General features: G+C 44.9%; 1 protein-coding gene and 1 long non-coding RNA gene across 2 annotated transcripts; one reads left to right on the top strand and one right to left on the bottom strand.

The window, feature by feature from the left end:
• Window positions 1-573: 573 nt before the first annotated feature.
• On the top strand, window positions 574-6,945 carry aoc1 (amine oxidase copper containing 1). Its single transcript, XM_042068207.1, has 5 exons — window positions 574-752; window positions 1,615-3,171; window positions 3,980-4,268; window positions 5,101-5,233; window positions 5,459-6,945. The coding sequence occupies exons 2-5, from the start codon at window positions 1,623-1,625 to the stop codon at window positions 5,726-5,728; spliced, it is 2,241 nt and encodes a 746-aa protein (XP_041924141.1). The 5' UTR covers window positions 574-752; window positions 1,615-1,622; the 3' UTR covers window positions 5,729-6,945.
• On the bottom strand, window positions 6,564-13,125 carry LOC121688544. The gene is made up of 5 exons (XR_006024622.1): window positions 13,011-13,125; window positions 12,495-12,603; window positions 11,407-11,508; window positions 8,150-8,214; window positions 6,564-7,865 (listed from the first exon to the last, which is right to left on the bottom strand). It is a non-coding gene; the product is annotated as an uncharacterized LOC121688544 (long non-coding RNA).
• Between the last annotated feature and the right edge of the window lie 2,208 nt (window positions 13,126-15,333).

A 15,333-nucleotide genomic window follows, 5' to 3' on the forward strand; every position in this document is an offset into this window, starting at 1 on the left:
CAACATATAGTTAATGTCACACTTCAGAGGTGATATAACTGTTATCTGTGTCTTCCAAGAATACCACTAATTTCCTCAGAATAATATAATTTCACTTCTAGGAAATTCTTTTTTTTTTTTGACAGGAAAAGTCATTCTGTCAGTCAGTCAAAACAGCCATTCTTTCAAATGTAACAATCAAAAAATCCAGTGCTAGGATTTCCTTCTGTAAAGTGTTCCAGTGAACCCTGGAGACTGTCCAGATGCAATATTTGCATTCATCGAGTTCCCAAGATGTCTGTGTCTACTACGTAAGTCATGCAATTTGCATTTTATCTTTTAAGAGCTGGATAAATATTTGGCCCTTTAGAATAAACTATGTGAGAGTCTCTCTGATACCTATATAAGAAAACAATGTGGCTATTGTGGCTAACCCCATAGGGCTATTCTGCTAAATGGGATTAATCATCTCTAGGGAACAAACATTTCACATACTTTATGGTGGGTTTATGGATAGCAGTGGACCAATCACAACCCTCCCCTGAGAGGCAGGGGATGATAAATACTGAAGGGCCTGAGAACAACAGCATTTGTTCTTTTCCATCACTGGAACTTCAAAGAGGTGTTTCACCACAGACTGGCACTGGCACAGACACAGACACTGACACATACACACACACACACAGACACACATACACACAGACCGCAGAACTGCTGGCAGTAGCCACAAAGACACCCACCAGAAAATTTCAGGAGGCATCACAACACAACAGGTATGTTCATTTGCATTCATTAGTTTCATTTCTTAACAAAAGCCTGCTGTTTTTCCCCCTTGCATCTACACAATGAATCGAGACTTACATAAACGCTCTTTACATAAGCATGTTACAAAAGCAAGCTACAGCATTTTCCATGTCAATCTGTAAGAAATTACTCATCGATTCAGCAAGCAGTGGATCACCACCACTTGCCCGTGTGCCTGCCTGCCTGCCTGCCAGCACTCAGAGAAGAACAGAGAAAAAAGGAGAGGAGAAGAGAAGAGAGGAGAGGAACGAAGGAGAGGAGAGGAGAGGAAAAGAAAGAGGAGAGGAAATGAGAGGTGAGGAGAAGAGAGGAGTGAAAGGAGAGGGGTGGGTGTGGATCAGACCACTCTGCTGCTCTTGGGGTTTCATGCTGCTGAGCTGAACTGAACCTAAGCACTTATAGGCCTCCAGGGGCAGAAGGAGAAATGCCAAGGACCCACAGTAACATACTGTATACGGGGAGGACGCTTACTGTAGGAGGCGGGAGAGGGGAATGGGCAAATTGTGGATTATTTCCCTTTTTTCCTTCTTGTTTTCCACGAAAGAACGCTTGGTAGAAATGACGAAAAGCACTGCTCTGTGACAAGACCTCTGAAATGTGGATTTTAAACTGTTTATGTCTCTGTTTGGATAAAGGTGAGCTTTTTTTATTGATGGTTAAGTGTGTTATGGTTGCAACTGTAGCCTTTTTAAGATAGGAAGGGAGAGTCATAACATGTTCTCTTTGTGTGTGGGTGTGGGGGCAAATGAAAGACATAAAAGCGCTGAGATGGGGTTTTAAAATCTGAGAAAGCTTACGGCTGTACACAAGTCTCTCCTATCTCCTCCTCAGGTGCAAGCATGTGGTCGTGCTGGGGGTTTCTCGTCTGCTTCCTGGCAGCATCGGCATCAGCCTCCAGGGGGCGAGAGTGGGCCCACCACGGAGCCTCCATGTTCGCCGACCTCACCCCACGTGAGTTGAAAGCCGTCCGGGACTACCTGCACGCGCAGACGGAGCTGGGGCTCACCTTGGCAAAGGAGAAAGTCTTGAAGAAGAACAGCATCCTGCTGATCGAGCTGCACGTGCCGCGCAAACACGAGGCCCTCCGAGCGTTGGACCGAGGCCAGGCCAAGCCTCAGAGGCAGGCTCGTGCGGTGGTGCAGTTCGGGGACCAAGCCCAGCCCAACATTACGGAGTACATCGTCAGCCCCCTGCCTTATCCCACAACCTACGAGGTCAAGACGTTCAAAGGCGGCCGGCCGATCCTCTTCGAGTCGCGGCCCATCACGTCAGCGGAGTACCACCACCTTCTGAAGGTGCTGGAGAAAGTGGAGATGAAGGCTCGCAGGCTTCTGCACGAGAGCACAGGGTTCGCGGGGATGGTGGGTGTCAGCGACTGCGGTGACCGGTGCTTGACCTTCTCAGACATCGCTCCCCGAGGACTGGCCCCGGGCGAGAGGCGGACGTGGATCATGCTGCAGAAGTTCGTGGAGGGCTACTTCATCCATCCGGTGGGCTTCGAGTTGCTCGTTAACCACAGGGACCTGGACCCTGAAAAGTGGGCCGTGGAGAAGGTGTGGTACAACGGGCAGTACTTTGACAGCGTCGAGGAGTTGATGGAGAAGTACGACCAGGGCACCATCAAAAAACACAAGCTGCCAGAACACGATCCGACTGACCTCTACTCGACTTTCGTCCCACGGGGTCACTCCAACACGGCCTCAGACGTCCACGGGCCCAAACTGGTCGAGCCCCAGGGGCCACGCTACCACGTGGACGGGAACTTTGTGGAGTACGCCGGCTGGTCGTTCGCCTTCCGCGTGCGCTCCTCTGCAGGTCTCCAGATCTTCGACCTACGCTTCAACGGCGAGAGAGTAGCCTACGAGGTCAGCCTGCAGGAGGCCATCGCCTTTTACTCGGGCGACACGCCTGCCGCCATGCAGACCAAGTACATCGACGCCGGGTGGGCCATGGGCACGTCCGACTACGAGCTCGCCCCTGGCATAGACTGCCCCGAGATTGCCACTTTCCAGGACATGTACCACTACTACGACACGGACAAGCCGGTGCGCTTCCGCAATGCTCTCTGCATCTTCGAAATGACCACCGCTATGCCCCTAAGGAGGCACTTCAACTCTGACTTCAAGGGAGGGTACAATTTCTTTGCCGGCCTGGAGAACCATGTCTTAGTGCTAAGAACTACCTCGACTGTTTACAATTACGACTACATCTGGGACTTCTACTTCTACCAGAACGGAGTAATGGAAGCCAGGGTCAGTGCCACTGGGTACATCCACGCCACCTTTTTCACACCCAACGGGCTCAACTACGGCACCAAGGTCTACAGCTACGTGCTGGGCAACCTGCACACCCACCTCATCCACTACAAAGTAGACCTGGATATTGCTGGTGAGTTAATTTTTTGGTTTTATTCAATCTTTTCTGCACGTTTTTGCTGTATACAGCATGCATATGGGGAGATTTCACTCATTTGAGTTTTATAACCTGAATATGCCTGGTGTTGATAATAAACATTGAAACATGGACACAACAGACATATAACGATTATATAAATGAATATATAAAAACAAATGTTATGTGTCAACTTAAAATTTTGACAAGCAAAACAAAAAAAGTTTTGTGTACGTGCACAAAAAGCTGTGAGAAGATCCAGCAGAAAGAGCATTGTGAGTATTGTGATTATTAAAGTGTATTTCGGAACTGCAGTCATGTGCCCTACTGCTGCATGTGGCAATCTCATGTGACTCCCTATATATTTACTGCCCCCTCTTATGCTATATGACTCAGAGCACCAGAAACAGCACTAAATTAAACAGAAACAGCTGTCTGCTTTCTGTGCTGCGTTACCATAGCTACCACTTGCCTGCATAGTGTAGTGCACTGTGACTTATGGACCTTAATGCTGAAAACACATCATGCAAACAGTTATGAAATGTTGAAAACACATTGCATTGAGAAAACTGTTTTGAGGCGGCTTTAAAATGTTGAAAACACATTGCATTGAGAAAACTGTTTTGAGGCGGCTTTGAAATGTTGACAACGCATTGCATTGAGAAAACTGTTTTGAGGCAGCTTTGAAATGTTGACAACGCATTGCATTGAGACATTTGCTGTACTTTGGTACCAGTGATTTTCTTTACTCTCTGCTGGTCCTTTTAAAACGCTAACAACTTTTCAATGCGATTCCTACAAACAGGGCGGGAAAACAGCTTCGAGTCCATGGAGCTGAAGTTTGTTAACGTGTCGAATCCCTGGAGTCCTGGACACACCATACAGCAGTCCCTCCTCGCCAAGAAACAACATGAGACAGAGCGGAGCGCTGCGTTCCGCTTCGGGAAGAAGTTCCCCCGCTACCTGCACTTCTACAACCCCAAGCAGGAGAACCGTTGGGGACACAAGAAGGGCTACCGCATCCAGTTCAACTCCCACGCCCACAGCGTGCTGCCCAAGGGCTGGAAGGAGGAGAACGGGATCAGCTGGGCAAGGTAAGAGACACAGACTCATAGAACACAGAGGTCAGAACACAGAACCTAAGAACACAGAGGTCAGGACACAGAATGCAGAACACAGAATTTGGAACGCAAAGCATAGAACACACATATAAGAATCTGGAACTGTTTATGGTGTTAATGGTCATGTGGGGTCAGATGTATGTTAAAATCTTAAAATACATCTATGTTGTAAATGATGATATATTTCAGCTGAAAAGCATATAGGTATTTGTTACAGATAGGAGACCAACCTGACACCCTGAGCAGGCTGACAGAGCAGTGCATATTACGACAGAAAACAAAAGTTGCTTTTGACCAGCTGTGCTCAAGAGGAAAGTACCCTCAATCCCATTTAGTCTCAAAGACACAACCCATGATTCACGATACCTCGACACCAACATGCTGAGGCCAGATTGTGCAGTCAAAACAACGTGTGATAGCACAGCTACAACACGCTGTGGCTAGATTGCACAGTCGAGATAACAAGGTGTAATAGCTAAGCTAACATGCTGAGGTCAGATAGTGTAGTCCCATCAAGTAGTGCTAAAACACAGCACACACACACACCAGTGCAAATGATAACAGAGAGCAGAAGTGCAGCAGTGATATCTGGCCCAAGACCAACATACTGTACATAGTGATGCACTTAGGACAGGCAGGCCATGCACTCTCTGGAGAAGAGTTTGGACTCCAAATTCCTTAAAAACAAAGAAGCTTTTACTCTTATTCCATACTGAATTTAGAAGATCTTGAGAGCCTTTTGTAACTGATACACAATGTCACTAATTTCCTCATAAAGCAGCTGTGTCTGTCTGTTTTTAAACAGATATCCTTTGGCAGTGACCCGTCACAAGGACAGTGAGGCTACCAGCAGTAGCATGTACACCCAGAATAATCCTTGGGAGCCTCTTGTGTCCTTTGAGGACTACATCCGCAATAACGAAAATATCACCGAACAAGTAAGGACACAAACATTAAACAAAAACTTGTCTCTTTCATAGTTTGCTTTACTACCATCAGGTAATGCTTCGCATTCAGGAATGTAACTATTAAAAAGCCAAAACAGAACATTGATGAATCTTGGCCTGTCAAACTTTTAATCACGTGAGATAAAAGTCACAGAGTATCATACCACTGTGAGTCATGTCCTGTATTTGAACTTTGTGGTCATTTATTGTTTTCAGGATCTTGTTGCCTGGGTGACTGTAGGTTTCCTGCACGTCCCTCATTCAGAAGACATTCCAAACACGGCAACGCCCGGCAACGCTGTGGGCTTCTTCCTTCGGCCCTTCAACTTCTTTGATGAGGATCCATCACTCTCATCCCGTAGCACGATAATAGTGCGGCCCGGGAAAGAGGGCACGCCCACGATCCAGAGGTGGACTCCAGAGGTAATCGGACATTGCGTGACCGATAAGCCGTTCACTTATAACGGTACTTATGCAGGGGTGTGAGCTGCATCAGAGATGATCTATGATGCTAGATATAGAGGACAATACTTGTGATCTTGTAAGTATGTGTGTTGAACATTTCTGTATGAAATTTTCCATGACGTTAAATGATTATCTACACATGCAGATACAGTATACAACAATACACTCTCTCTCTCCCTCTCTCTCTCACACACACACACACACACACACACACACACTCCTAGAACACCTATCTACATAGTCCAATAACCATTTTGAAAACAACTCCTTGGGCAGCTTGAACATTCCATGCTGGCCTCATAATTGGCTGGCTGGCTGGTTGACATGTTTTAAGAAAAGCAAATAAACCAAACGAGCCGTGTTTGGTTGCCTTGGTAAAAAATTGATTTGTGCCCCAAAAACAAGTGTCCAACAATCCTGTACCAAAGGTCTGTTTCTCCAACACCACAATCTCCCCAATCTCTAAATCACTGCATTGCGTCTTTGATGGCTGCGGTCATAATGGTTGACTTGAGTTATGAGATGAGAATCAGTCCGTGTTGACGTGAACGGTCTCCATGGTCTGGGCTTAACGCCTTGGAACATCCAGGATGCAGGACGTGGGATCCGCCTGCCAGCGGGCTTAGCCACGGAGCTTAGCGAGGTCTGCCGGGAAAGCTTTAACCCCCAGGACAGGCGAGGGGTGTCTGTAAACAACGCTGGTGCATCCGCATCTTCAGGCAAACAGTCCGGCATTCACCTGGGTGGTCACTGTGGGAGACCAAAAGCCTGCAGACCAGTCAGATACGGGATGTGTGCGTGCGTGTGTGTGTGTGTGTGAGAGAGAGAGAGTTCTGTTTGTGTGTGTTTCTCTGTGTGTGTGTGTGTGTGTGTGTGTGTGTGTGTGTGTGTGTGTATGGGTGCACGCTCCTCTGACTTGGTTCAAAGTGAATAAAGAAACATGAAAAGGATGGTGCTGGCTTTATGACCTCCTGGGTCAGTACACTGTGTCAACAATAACAAACAAAAGTACCAGTATTTGAAAATTTTAATGATTTTCTATTGCATCTCTACACTGTAACATTTTTTTCAACATACTTTATCTCATTTTCATACATAGCCTATCATATTTATGTAGGCATAAATGTTTTGAAGATTTGAAACTGACCTGAACTGTTCCAAATTTAGTGTATGTATTAATGGCTTACTGTGTGTCATGTAAGTGTAATGTGATTATAAATAAATATTTCCATTCATTACTGGTTACTAAAGTATTTTTAGTCTATATTATCAAGTTGTGACTTTGTGAAACTGTTAGTAACAGTGGACCTTCATATACAGACAACCTACACAATGTTCTCCATATAAACGTTATTTTGGCCAGGTTCCATAACAGACTCATAGTGCAGTGAGTTTGATGTGAGACTTTACTGCCACAGAAGCTTTAGGAGATGAGATGTTCCTTTAGCAGCTTTTACAAGGAAATTCCACAGTATAGTGGAGATCAACCACGTCAAACCCTGCCCACTGGGGTCTGAGGCAAGGCCTTTGTTTCCGTGAGTACAAAGTTTACAATTAGAAATTCTTCCCAATCCGTTTGTTTACCAAACTCTTTTACGGCGAATGGTAAAGTAGCAGCCGGACAGGCCGCGGAGAGGCCTCGACAGACAAGTCAAACGTTTTTGTGGAGGACCAAAGGACGCAGAGAGGGGGAGGAAGGAGGGGTCGCTCATTCCTCAGAGAAGAGACTAGCATTCCACCACGTCGTCACGGTGACAGCTGCTCCACCGTCACCGTCCTCAAATCTTGTGAAATGACCATGACAATACATCCTTCAGAGATACGTACTGTTCCTATGGCCCAAGAGTGGGAATGTGTTACGGTCGCTACACTGTAGCTTCTCAAACTCACTAGTTTTGGTTCTCAAGGAGGTCAAGCAGTGACGAGAAAAACATGCTTTATCTGCAGTAGCTTTGTCTAATTCAAGTGTCTACATAAAGGGAACACATACGGTGAGGTATACTGGACAAGGGCAGGCTTGCCATCTGACTCAGGAGCCACCTCAGCTCTGTTTAAGGTTAGCTGACTCACCACACACTCAGACATCGTTGGTTCTCCTCTGTCCAGCCGGTGCATGCCACTCATCCATTCAGTACACACTGGCTGACCAGTTCACCTCCTGAGAAAGACCAACACCAGCTGAGTTTAGTCATGATGCACCTTCATCAAAAAAAAAATAAGAATAAGAATACAAATTGCGTGGTGAAACACACACAAAAAACTGGAGCTAGAACTACACAGCATTCATGTTTCCCTTACAGATCTTTGACATATGCCATAACGTAAAAGTATGATATTTAAAAAAAGCTATTTAAGACTATGTTTGATTTGTATTCAAATGTGCTATTATAGATTTCACTATTATTGCGTAAATGGGACTGAGAAAGATGACTGATGTCATACCTAACCAAAATCCAAAGACCACAGAATGACTACAGATTCTTGTAAATTCTGTCCTACGCTGCCCCCTGTTGGCCATGTCATATAAAACAACAGTAGCGTTACAGATACTTCAGTCCACAGCCACATGGATATTACTGAATTGCTCACATTAATTAAACTTGCCAGCACATTCATGTGCAGGCACCACAGAGACTCAAACATTTCTAATACCAACATACATGACATAAACTGTTAAAGTACTCGTCATTTAAACCCCCTGGACATCAGTCTGATTCTCCGCCTGCTATAATTATTCATGTTCCTCATATTCCCTTTCTGTGCAGCATGCCCTTTCCCAAGGTCGAATTGCTCACCCTTGACATGTGCTTACAGCGTGTGAAGAGCATCGTGTGTGTGCGCTTTATGGCCTCTTCCGAATGGAACTCCAATTTTACACCCCTGATTCAGCAGCTAGTGTGCTTTCATGCTTTCATTCTTTCACCTCATAATTGCCCTATAGCCAGAAATAGAAAAGCCCCCCCCAACCCTCCACCGCCCTCCACATACACACACACCTCCCCCAAAACACCCACCCCACTCTCCGGTGAGTCTCACGTAAGAGACAAGATATGAAATCCTGCCACTGTTTTTCTCTCAGACTGACATTATTTCCTCTACAGTGTTGGGGTTGATTTTCTGTCTACTTCACTAGTGGTCTAGCTTTCGCCAGAAGTCCATGCTAGTTAACTGGAAACCAAACACCCCTTTACTTGTCAGGGGTCATAACACCAATTCCATTTGCTCAACATCGGTGCTGTGTTGTTCTAGCTTAGTTTTTTGTTTTTGTTTTTCACCACCCTACTTGTATTCTTATTATACAACCAAACGTTTGATGGCGGTGCGTCACTGAGAGATGATTAAACGCAACTGGTGTTTGTCCTTCTCATGAGGCTGACTAGTCAGTTCTGGTGTGCATTAAGATTAATATCATCTGCCATCAGTGCACACATGACACAGCAAAGTTTTTGGCCTCTAAGCAACATAATATTTAACATTACCGTTGTTAAATAACAGCACCTGTATAGTCTCTTATCAATAATATTGGCAACAGTTCAATTTAACAAAGCACTAAATGATATATACTGCGCTATGTGGTGTAATAGGCCTCAAAATTGTATATTTGTCACTGCATGTTGTCCAGAAAATATACAGTAGATATACATGTACAGTAGGTATGTACTATAGTGGAAGCACAGAAAAAAGAGCATTTAAAGTGTGCTGATTCTCATTTGTATTGAATTGTATTCTGCCAACACAAATGATGATAACCTTGCAATGTTTTGTGTTTGTGTTTTGTGTTTTGTAAATATGTAAAGTAACTATTGCGGTGAAGCATTCCAGTCTAAGAACAAGACACTATACCGAAAAGGGTGACTTTTGATTTTAACTTATTGTCCAAAAGAGTCCCTTACATGGATTCCTTACTTCTGGGTTTGGCACAAAAATGGCCTCATGGTTTAACCAAAATTGTAAAAAAAAACAAAAAAATACACTGGAATGGCTTAACCAAACTGATAAAAAATATTGCCAAGACCTCAAACCATTCAAAATGACCTATGGTTGCCTAAATTGATTCGTATCACTCTGACCAATGTGTGATCTGAAAAAAAAGATGAGAGAGACAAACAACTAACTGAAAATAGCTATGAACAAACATAGTTTCAAAATTCCTTACAAATACTGTACGTTTCACAAACGTATTTATACATAAGCAGTTATGACAACATAACACAATCAAGAAAGAATTCCTTTCAATTATGTACATTTGAATAGTACTCCACTGCATTCTAACTGTGTGCTTCCAGCAAAGCAGCCCATCACCACATCATTACTGTACTCCCCTCTGTGTGAAATTAGCAGTGATGTATTTTTGTGTACCCTATAACCGCCGCATGGGTAGGGGATGTGTGGGGAGCCGTTGTGCGTGTATGTCCTCCCCCTGGCTTGGCTGCCATGGCCGGTATGTGAACCACGCCGCTGCTCTTTGTCCACCTCTGAAAATAACCCACAACAGCTGAGACAAAGCTGCACAGACAAACTGGGATAAGGTTGCTGCCAGTGCAGTGGCCTGTCGCTTCAAGACGCTTCAACATATTCACACACCTCTATAAACACACTCTACACTCTCTTTCTCTCTCTCTCTCTTCCTCTCTCTCTCACACACACACACACACTCTCTCTCTTTCTCTCTCTCTCTCTCTCTCACACACACACACAAACACACACACACACACACACAAGCAACCATGTGTGTGGAAAGGGTTAAAGTGTTCAGATTAGGGTCCGGTGCAGCAGCAGCAGCAGCAGCATGTTTTATGGGTTTCTCTGTGTTGGCCGTGCTGAGGGGCGGTGACACCAGTACATAGTGTACTCAACCAGTGGTGCATTCACTAGGACTTCTTCCCTAAACAACACCCAGCACAGGGCATCCCTCAGTGGACATATGGGCCATGCATTTCCCATTGCTCACAATTCTTAGCTGCTATTCAGATTACATTGGCCTTGCATAGTCTTTAGTAAAAGCTCTTTAAATATCTGTTTCAACTTCACATTTTTTAAGAAGACAGAAAGAATGCCAAGCTTGAAAGTTAAACCATGCCTAAAAGTGAAGTTAAAAGAATACAAAGTCTGATGATATCTCTTTGGGAAGGTTCCGTCTGCCCCAAAAGATTGTTTGTTTATGATATAAAGTTGTGAGTGTCACTCGCGATCCTAAATCTATGCCCAATACTGGATCCTTCACTCAACACTGTAGTGTATTCTGGTGTTTTCCGTGGAAACTGTAAATAAGAACATCAATCTCTCCGCACACAACACAAGTGTGGGTACGCACTCATGAGACACCAGAAAGAAAGAAAGAAAGAAAGAAAGAAAGAAAGAAAAAGCATGGTGTTGCATAACTTCCCCTAACCGTTACTCGGTGCTTTCTTGTTTTTTGTGACAGGACTACAGCTGCAGCCGAGGGCTACAGAGGCCCGGCAAACAGCTGTGGCCAGGAACAAAGAGGCCTGATATGGGCAAAATGGCTCCACCAGGGAGGAAACAATCTCTGGACTTAGATCTAGGGCCCCACGTCGTGACCTGATAATGGACCCCGGGAGGCTTCAGATATGCATTAGGAAGAGTTGCAGGCATGTTCACAGGCACAGAATAACATACACCGACGTTCCTGTGACTGAAGGCTTCCTCCCTGTGGTGACAAAACAAACCTCACTCACAATTCAGTGCACTTTCGCAGTAGCACTGTTGGGAAGAATGGTTCCAAACATCCAGGGGCACGTCTAGACCAACAGCACCAGAATGGGGTGGGTCAGACACTTCTGCGTGAAAAGAAAACAATTCTGTTGAGGGATAAAACTTTAAAACTGTCAATGTTCACACTGAGATGTCCCTTTTGGTATATATAACATCAGCCCACACATAAAACAAACAAAAAAAGTTTAGGGTATTTTTGTGTAGAAAATGCCATGTTGATATTCAGGATAGCTCAGCTCAGCTAACTGAAAGGAAATCTCTATTTGCTTGGACTGTGATGGAGCAGCAAGGTGGCCAGTTACACAGACGCCTTTGCAATTAAGAGCAAAGGAGGTACGGTATGTCCACTTCTTGTTCAGATCCACAGAGGCGAACATTCCAAGTGTTTACAAACAGTTTTCTGCAAAACAGTTTGAGGAGGTAATCCTCCAAAATCACACAGGGAGCAGAACGGAAGGTTACCGTTCAGATGAAATCATTCAAACGGAACTGTTCAGAGAAAACATGTTCGCTGTGACGGATGTAAATGGACGGAGTGGGTGTCTCTTACGCTCTAGCCCGTTTGACTCTGATGAAGATGCTATCGCGTCGAAACGTTAGTCACCAGCACCAGTAAAGTTTGTTTAACCAATCGTGTGCTCTGGTCCCTTTACTGGGTTCAGTCTTTTGAAGTGGCCCGAGAATTGTGATTGGACGTAAATGAACATTAGCTTAGCAAGTACATCGCAGCAGTAGTTTTCTCAGGGCCTCTCTGTCCCACTCTGTGCTGGACCACCAGCATGAGCTGAGCCTTGGAGCGCTGCGGCGCATCTGGCTAACGCACTCATACCATATTCGGGTCCACGGGCATCAAGTAGGCCTACGAGGTTCAAGTCTCTTCTCTCTCTCTCTTCCACGTGCTTCCTGACACTCCCTTCACTGTCCTATCAGATTAAAGGCATAAAAGCCTGAAAAAAGAAAGGAACATAAGTAAAAAACAAAAGAGCTATTAAAGGAACAGCACATCGGAGGCCTTTGGAGGGAAAGGTGTTTTTCACGCTGGTCTGCTCACCCACACGTCCATCCTGTCCTGTTTCTGTCTCGAAACACCTCAAAAGCCTGACAGGTCCCAGCCTGCATTTTATCTCTCAGTATTCAGTATTCACTCAGAGAGCATTCAACTAATTCAGGAGATTTAGGGAGAGAAGAAATGAAAATATCACTGTAAAATGCATAAAAGACAGACTATTTTGTAAATAACTATTCTTCATCTCATGTTAGACACACTGGGTTGCCTGAAGAACTGAATTGGCATTATGTTATTCCCCTTACTTCATTTTTAAGTGCTAATGCAATGTATGATAGAAGCCAGGACAGTGCACACCCCAGACAAACAGCCCTTCTAAAATGGCTCCAAACTAAATGGTGAAAAGCCATTAACTAGGGCTTGTTGTGGAAATAACAGGTTTGCAACGAGTGACTCTCTCTCACATCCAGCACGACTAAGAAGTGGCGTGTGTTTGGTATGTGTGTGTGTGTGTGTGTGTGTGTGTGTGCGGAGCTAAGTGGATCTAATGCATCCACTTACCTGTGCCATGACTCTTAATTGTAAGCCTTGTGGACCAGGAAGCACTTCACTGCACCATTTACTTGACTGTGAATAGAGTGACTATGGCAACCACAAAAGTATAGTAGGCCATAGTTCTCTTTTGCAGACTACAAAAAAAAAAAATAAGATGTTAAATTGGTCTAGGCTCAGAAAGATCATTATGCCTGTGGAAAATGTTTTACAATTATTTTTTACACTGACTATTGTCATGATTCAGAGAGCAAAATGTGACCTTAAAAGCACAGCAGCCTCATAGCTGATTGGCGGTAAGAGAGGTAGCCTGGCCCCTATAGTGTCTCCTCCACTCATTTTCATCTGGTGAGTCTGGTGGGGGTGGGGCAGTGGAATTAATTCATGTACGTCTGGTTTAAAATAGTTTCCTGGCTCATTTGCACCAGGCAAACAAAATAACACCATGCACACACTACGAATGTTGTTATGTCACACTGATAAGGCCTAAATTTAGCTCTGACTGGTGGTGGTCTGGGTGAGGTTGCTCACTTTACTCACAAGCCGGCACCACAACAGGGTGGGACACTTAGCCTACAGCATCCACAGACCACCTCAGTCAACAGAAAGAGGCCAAAGCCACATAATAGAAGGCGTCTGTAAAAGAAGATGGTCTCATGTGGGCTATTCGTTGGTGCACTGAGTTGTTGGCCTACCACATGTTCTTAGCAGATGTTAGTAGACAGGTGGTATGAAGGGGTCGACTGCAAGGCAAGCAGGCCTAGGCCTATGCTAGTTAATCTAACTGCATCACTCTCCTCCTTCTCTGGACTGTTGTTACCCCTATAATGACAAGGCCTACTCCTGTTAATGGGGCCAGAACAGATCCATGGAACCTTGAGAGTAGGCTAGGCTATGCTCAGGGACTCGAGTCAGAAGGACGACTACTAGGCTACATTTTGAACATTTGCATTCATATAGCCTTGTAGCCTTGTGAAATTGTCCCGTTACAATAAAACTAAAACTGATGGGTGCACTAATAGGCTATGGACCATCGTTGTTAGCGGGGGTCCAGCACAACAGATCAAATAGGCTAGCTAGGCCTACCGAGTGGGTGAATGGGTCACACTTCTAGAACTTTCTTAGCTTAAAGGGAATGTTCCGGAGCAAAAACAACTTGGGTCTATTTTCAGAAGCTACAGGTTTAAATTGTTGTTTGAAAGCATAATTAGGCCTACGTTAATTGCTGGAGGTTGGGCAAGAGTGTCGTTTGCATCAACATAATTATTTCAGTCTCGGGAACAGGGTAGGAATTTCACGGCGGCCACAACGGCCATGGCCGTCGTAGCCCCTTGCGTTGGCCGTGAGGCCCCTTTGAAAATCAGAGGTTTACAGGCCACGGTGGCCTTGGTGCCCCCTTCTTTCAATATTCTGCTTTGCGTCCTACTAATAGCAATTTTATTTAGCCTGTGGCCTGTCAAAATAATCTTAGCATTCACAGCGCAAATTTATTTAGTATTTTACGCAGTGGAGAAAGTGACAGCGCAAGAAAGAAATTGCGTCCAAATTCACCCATTCTCAGTTGAACTACTCGCGAAGTAGCCTATTCATCACACAGACATCACAAGTATCACATGAAAGAGCTTTTTCTCAGCTTTTAAACGATGTTAGCCGATAATTGCTGTGTTGAACGGTTCGCGAGAAAAGTAAATAATATAATTAAATGTAATCATACATTCTACTGAAGGTTTTGCGTCCCATGATCTCCCTACCCATTCATCTCGGTGGAATATTTTACGAACCCTTCTTTTAACACATGACAAACCATATATCAGAATAAACAGGAGACCTTACCGAACACAAAGGTGTAAAGCTAGCCTCCACTGAAATGCAGACCTTGGAGAAACATAAACAACCAGCTCAACAATGACAAGCCATGTCCACTGGACAAGATAAGATGGGTGCTGCTAAAATGACTCAAAGTCAATCACTGGCGTCAAACTCCCTGGAATCTCAGCAAACAAATGGATGTGATGAGCATGAGGAGATAGCACCTATCAAAGCTGCTGAGAGGATATCAGAAAGGAAGGGTCATGTTGTAACACCAGTACCAATACCCCTCCCCACCTCCGTCGTCTCCTTGTCACCACAAAGACACAACAACATGGAATACACTACTGGAATACATGCTGAAAGCGGAGCATCTGCAACAAACTTCCCAGAACCTCAGCAGGCAGATGGAGACTCTGGATCAATTTTCAACCCCAACCTCCTTGATTTCCCATCACCACCCACACCCAATCACGTCCCCACCCAATCAAACTCCCCAGGCCACACAAATCCCCCTAATCTC

This window comes from Alosa sapidissima, chromosome 17 (genome assembly GCF_018492685.1).
Source record: "Alosa sapidissima isolate fAloSap1 chromosome 17, fAloSap1.pri, whole genome shotgun sequence".
NCBI lineage: Eukaryota > Metazoa > Chordata > Actinopteri > Clupeiformes > Clupeidae > Alosa > Alosa sapidissima.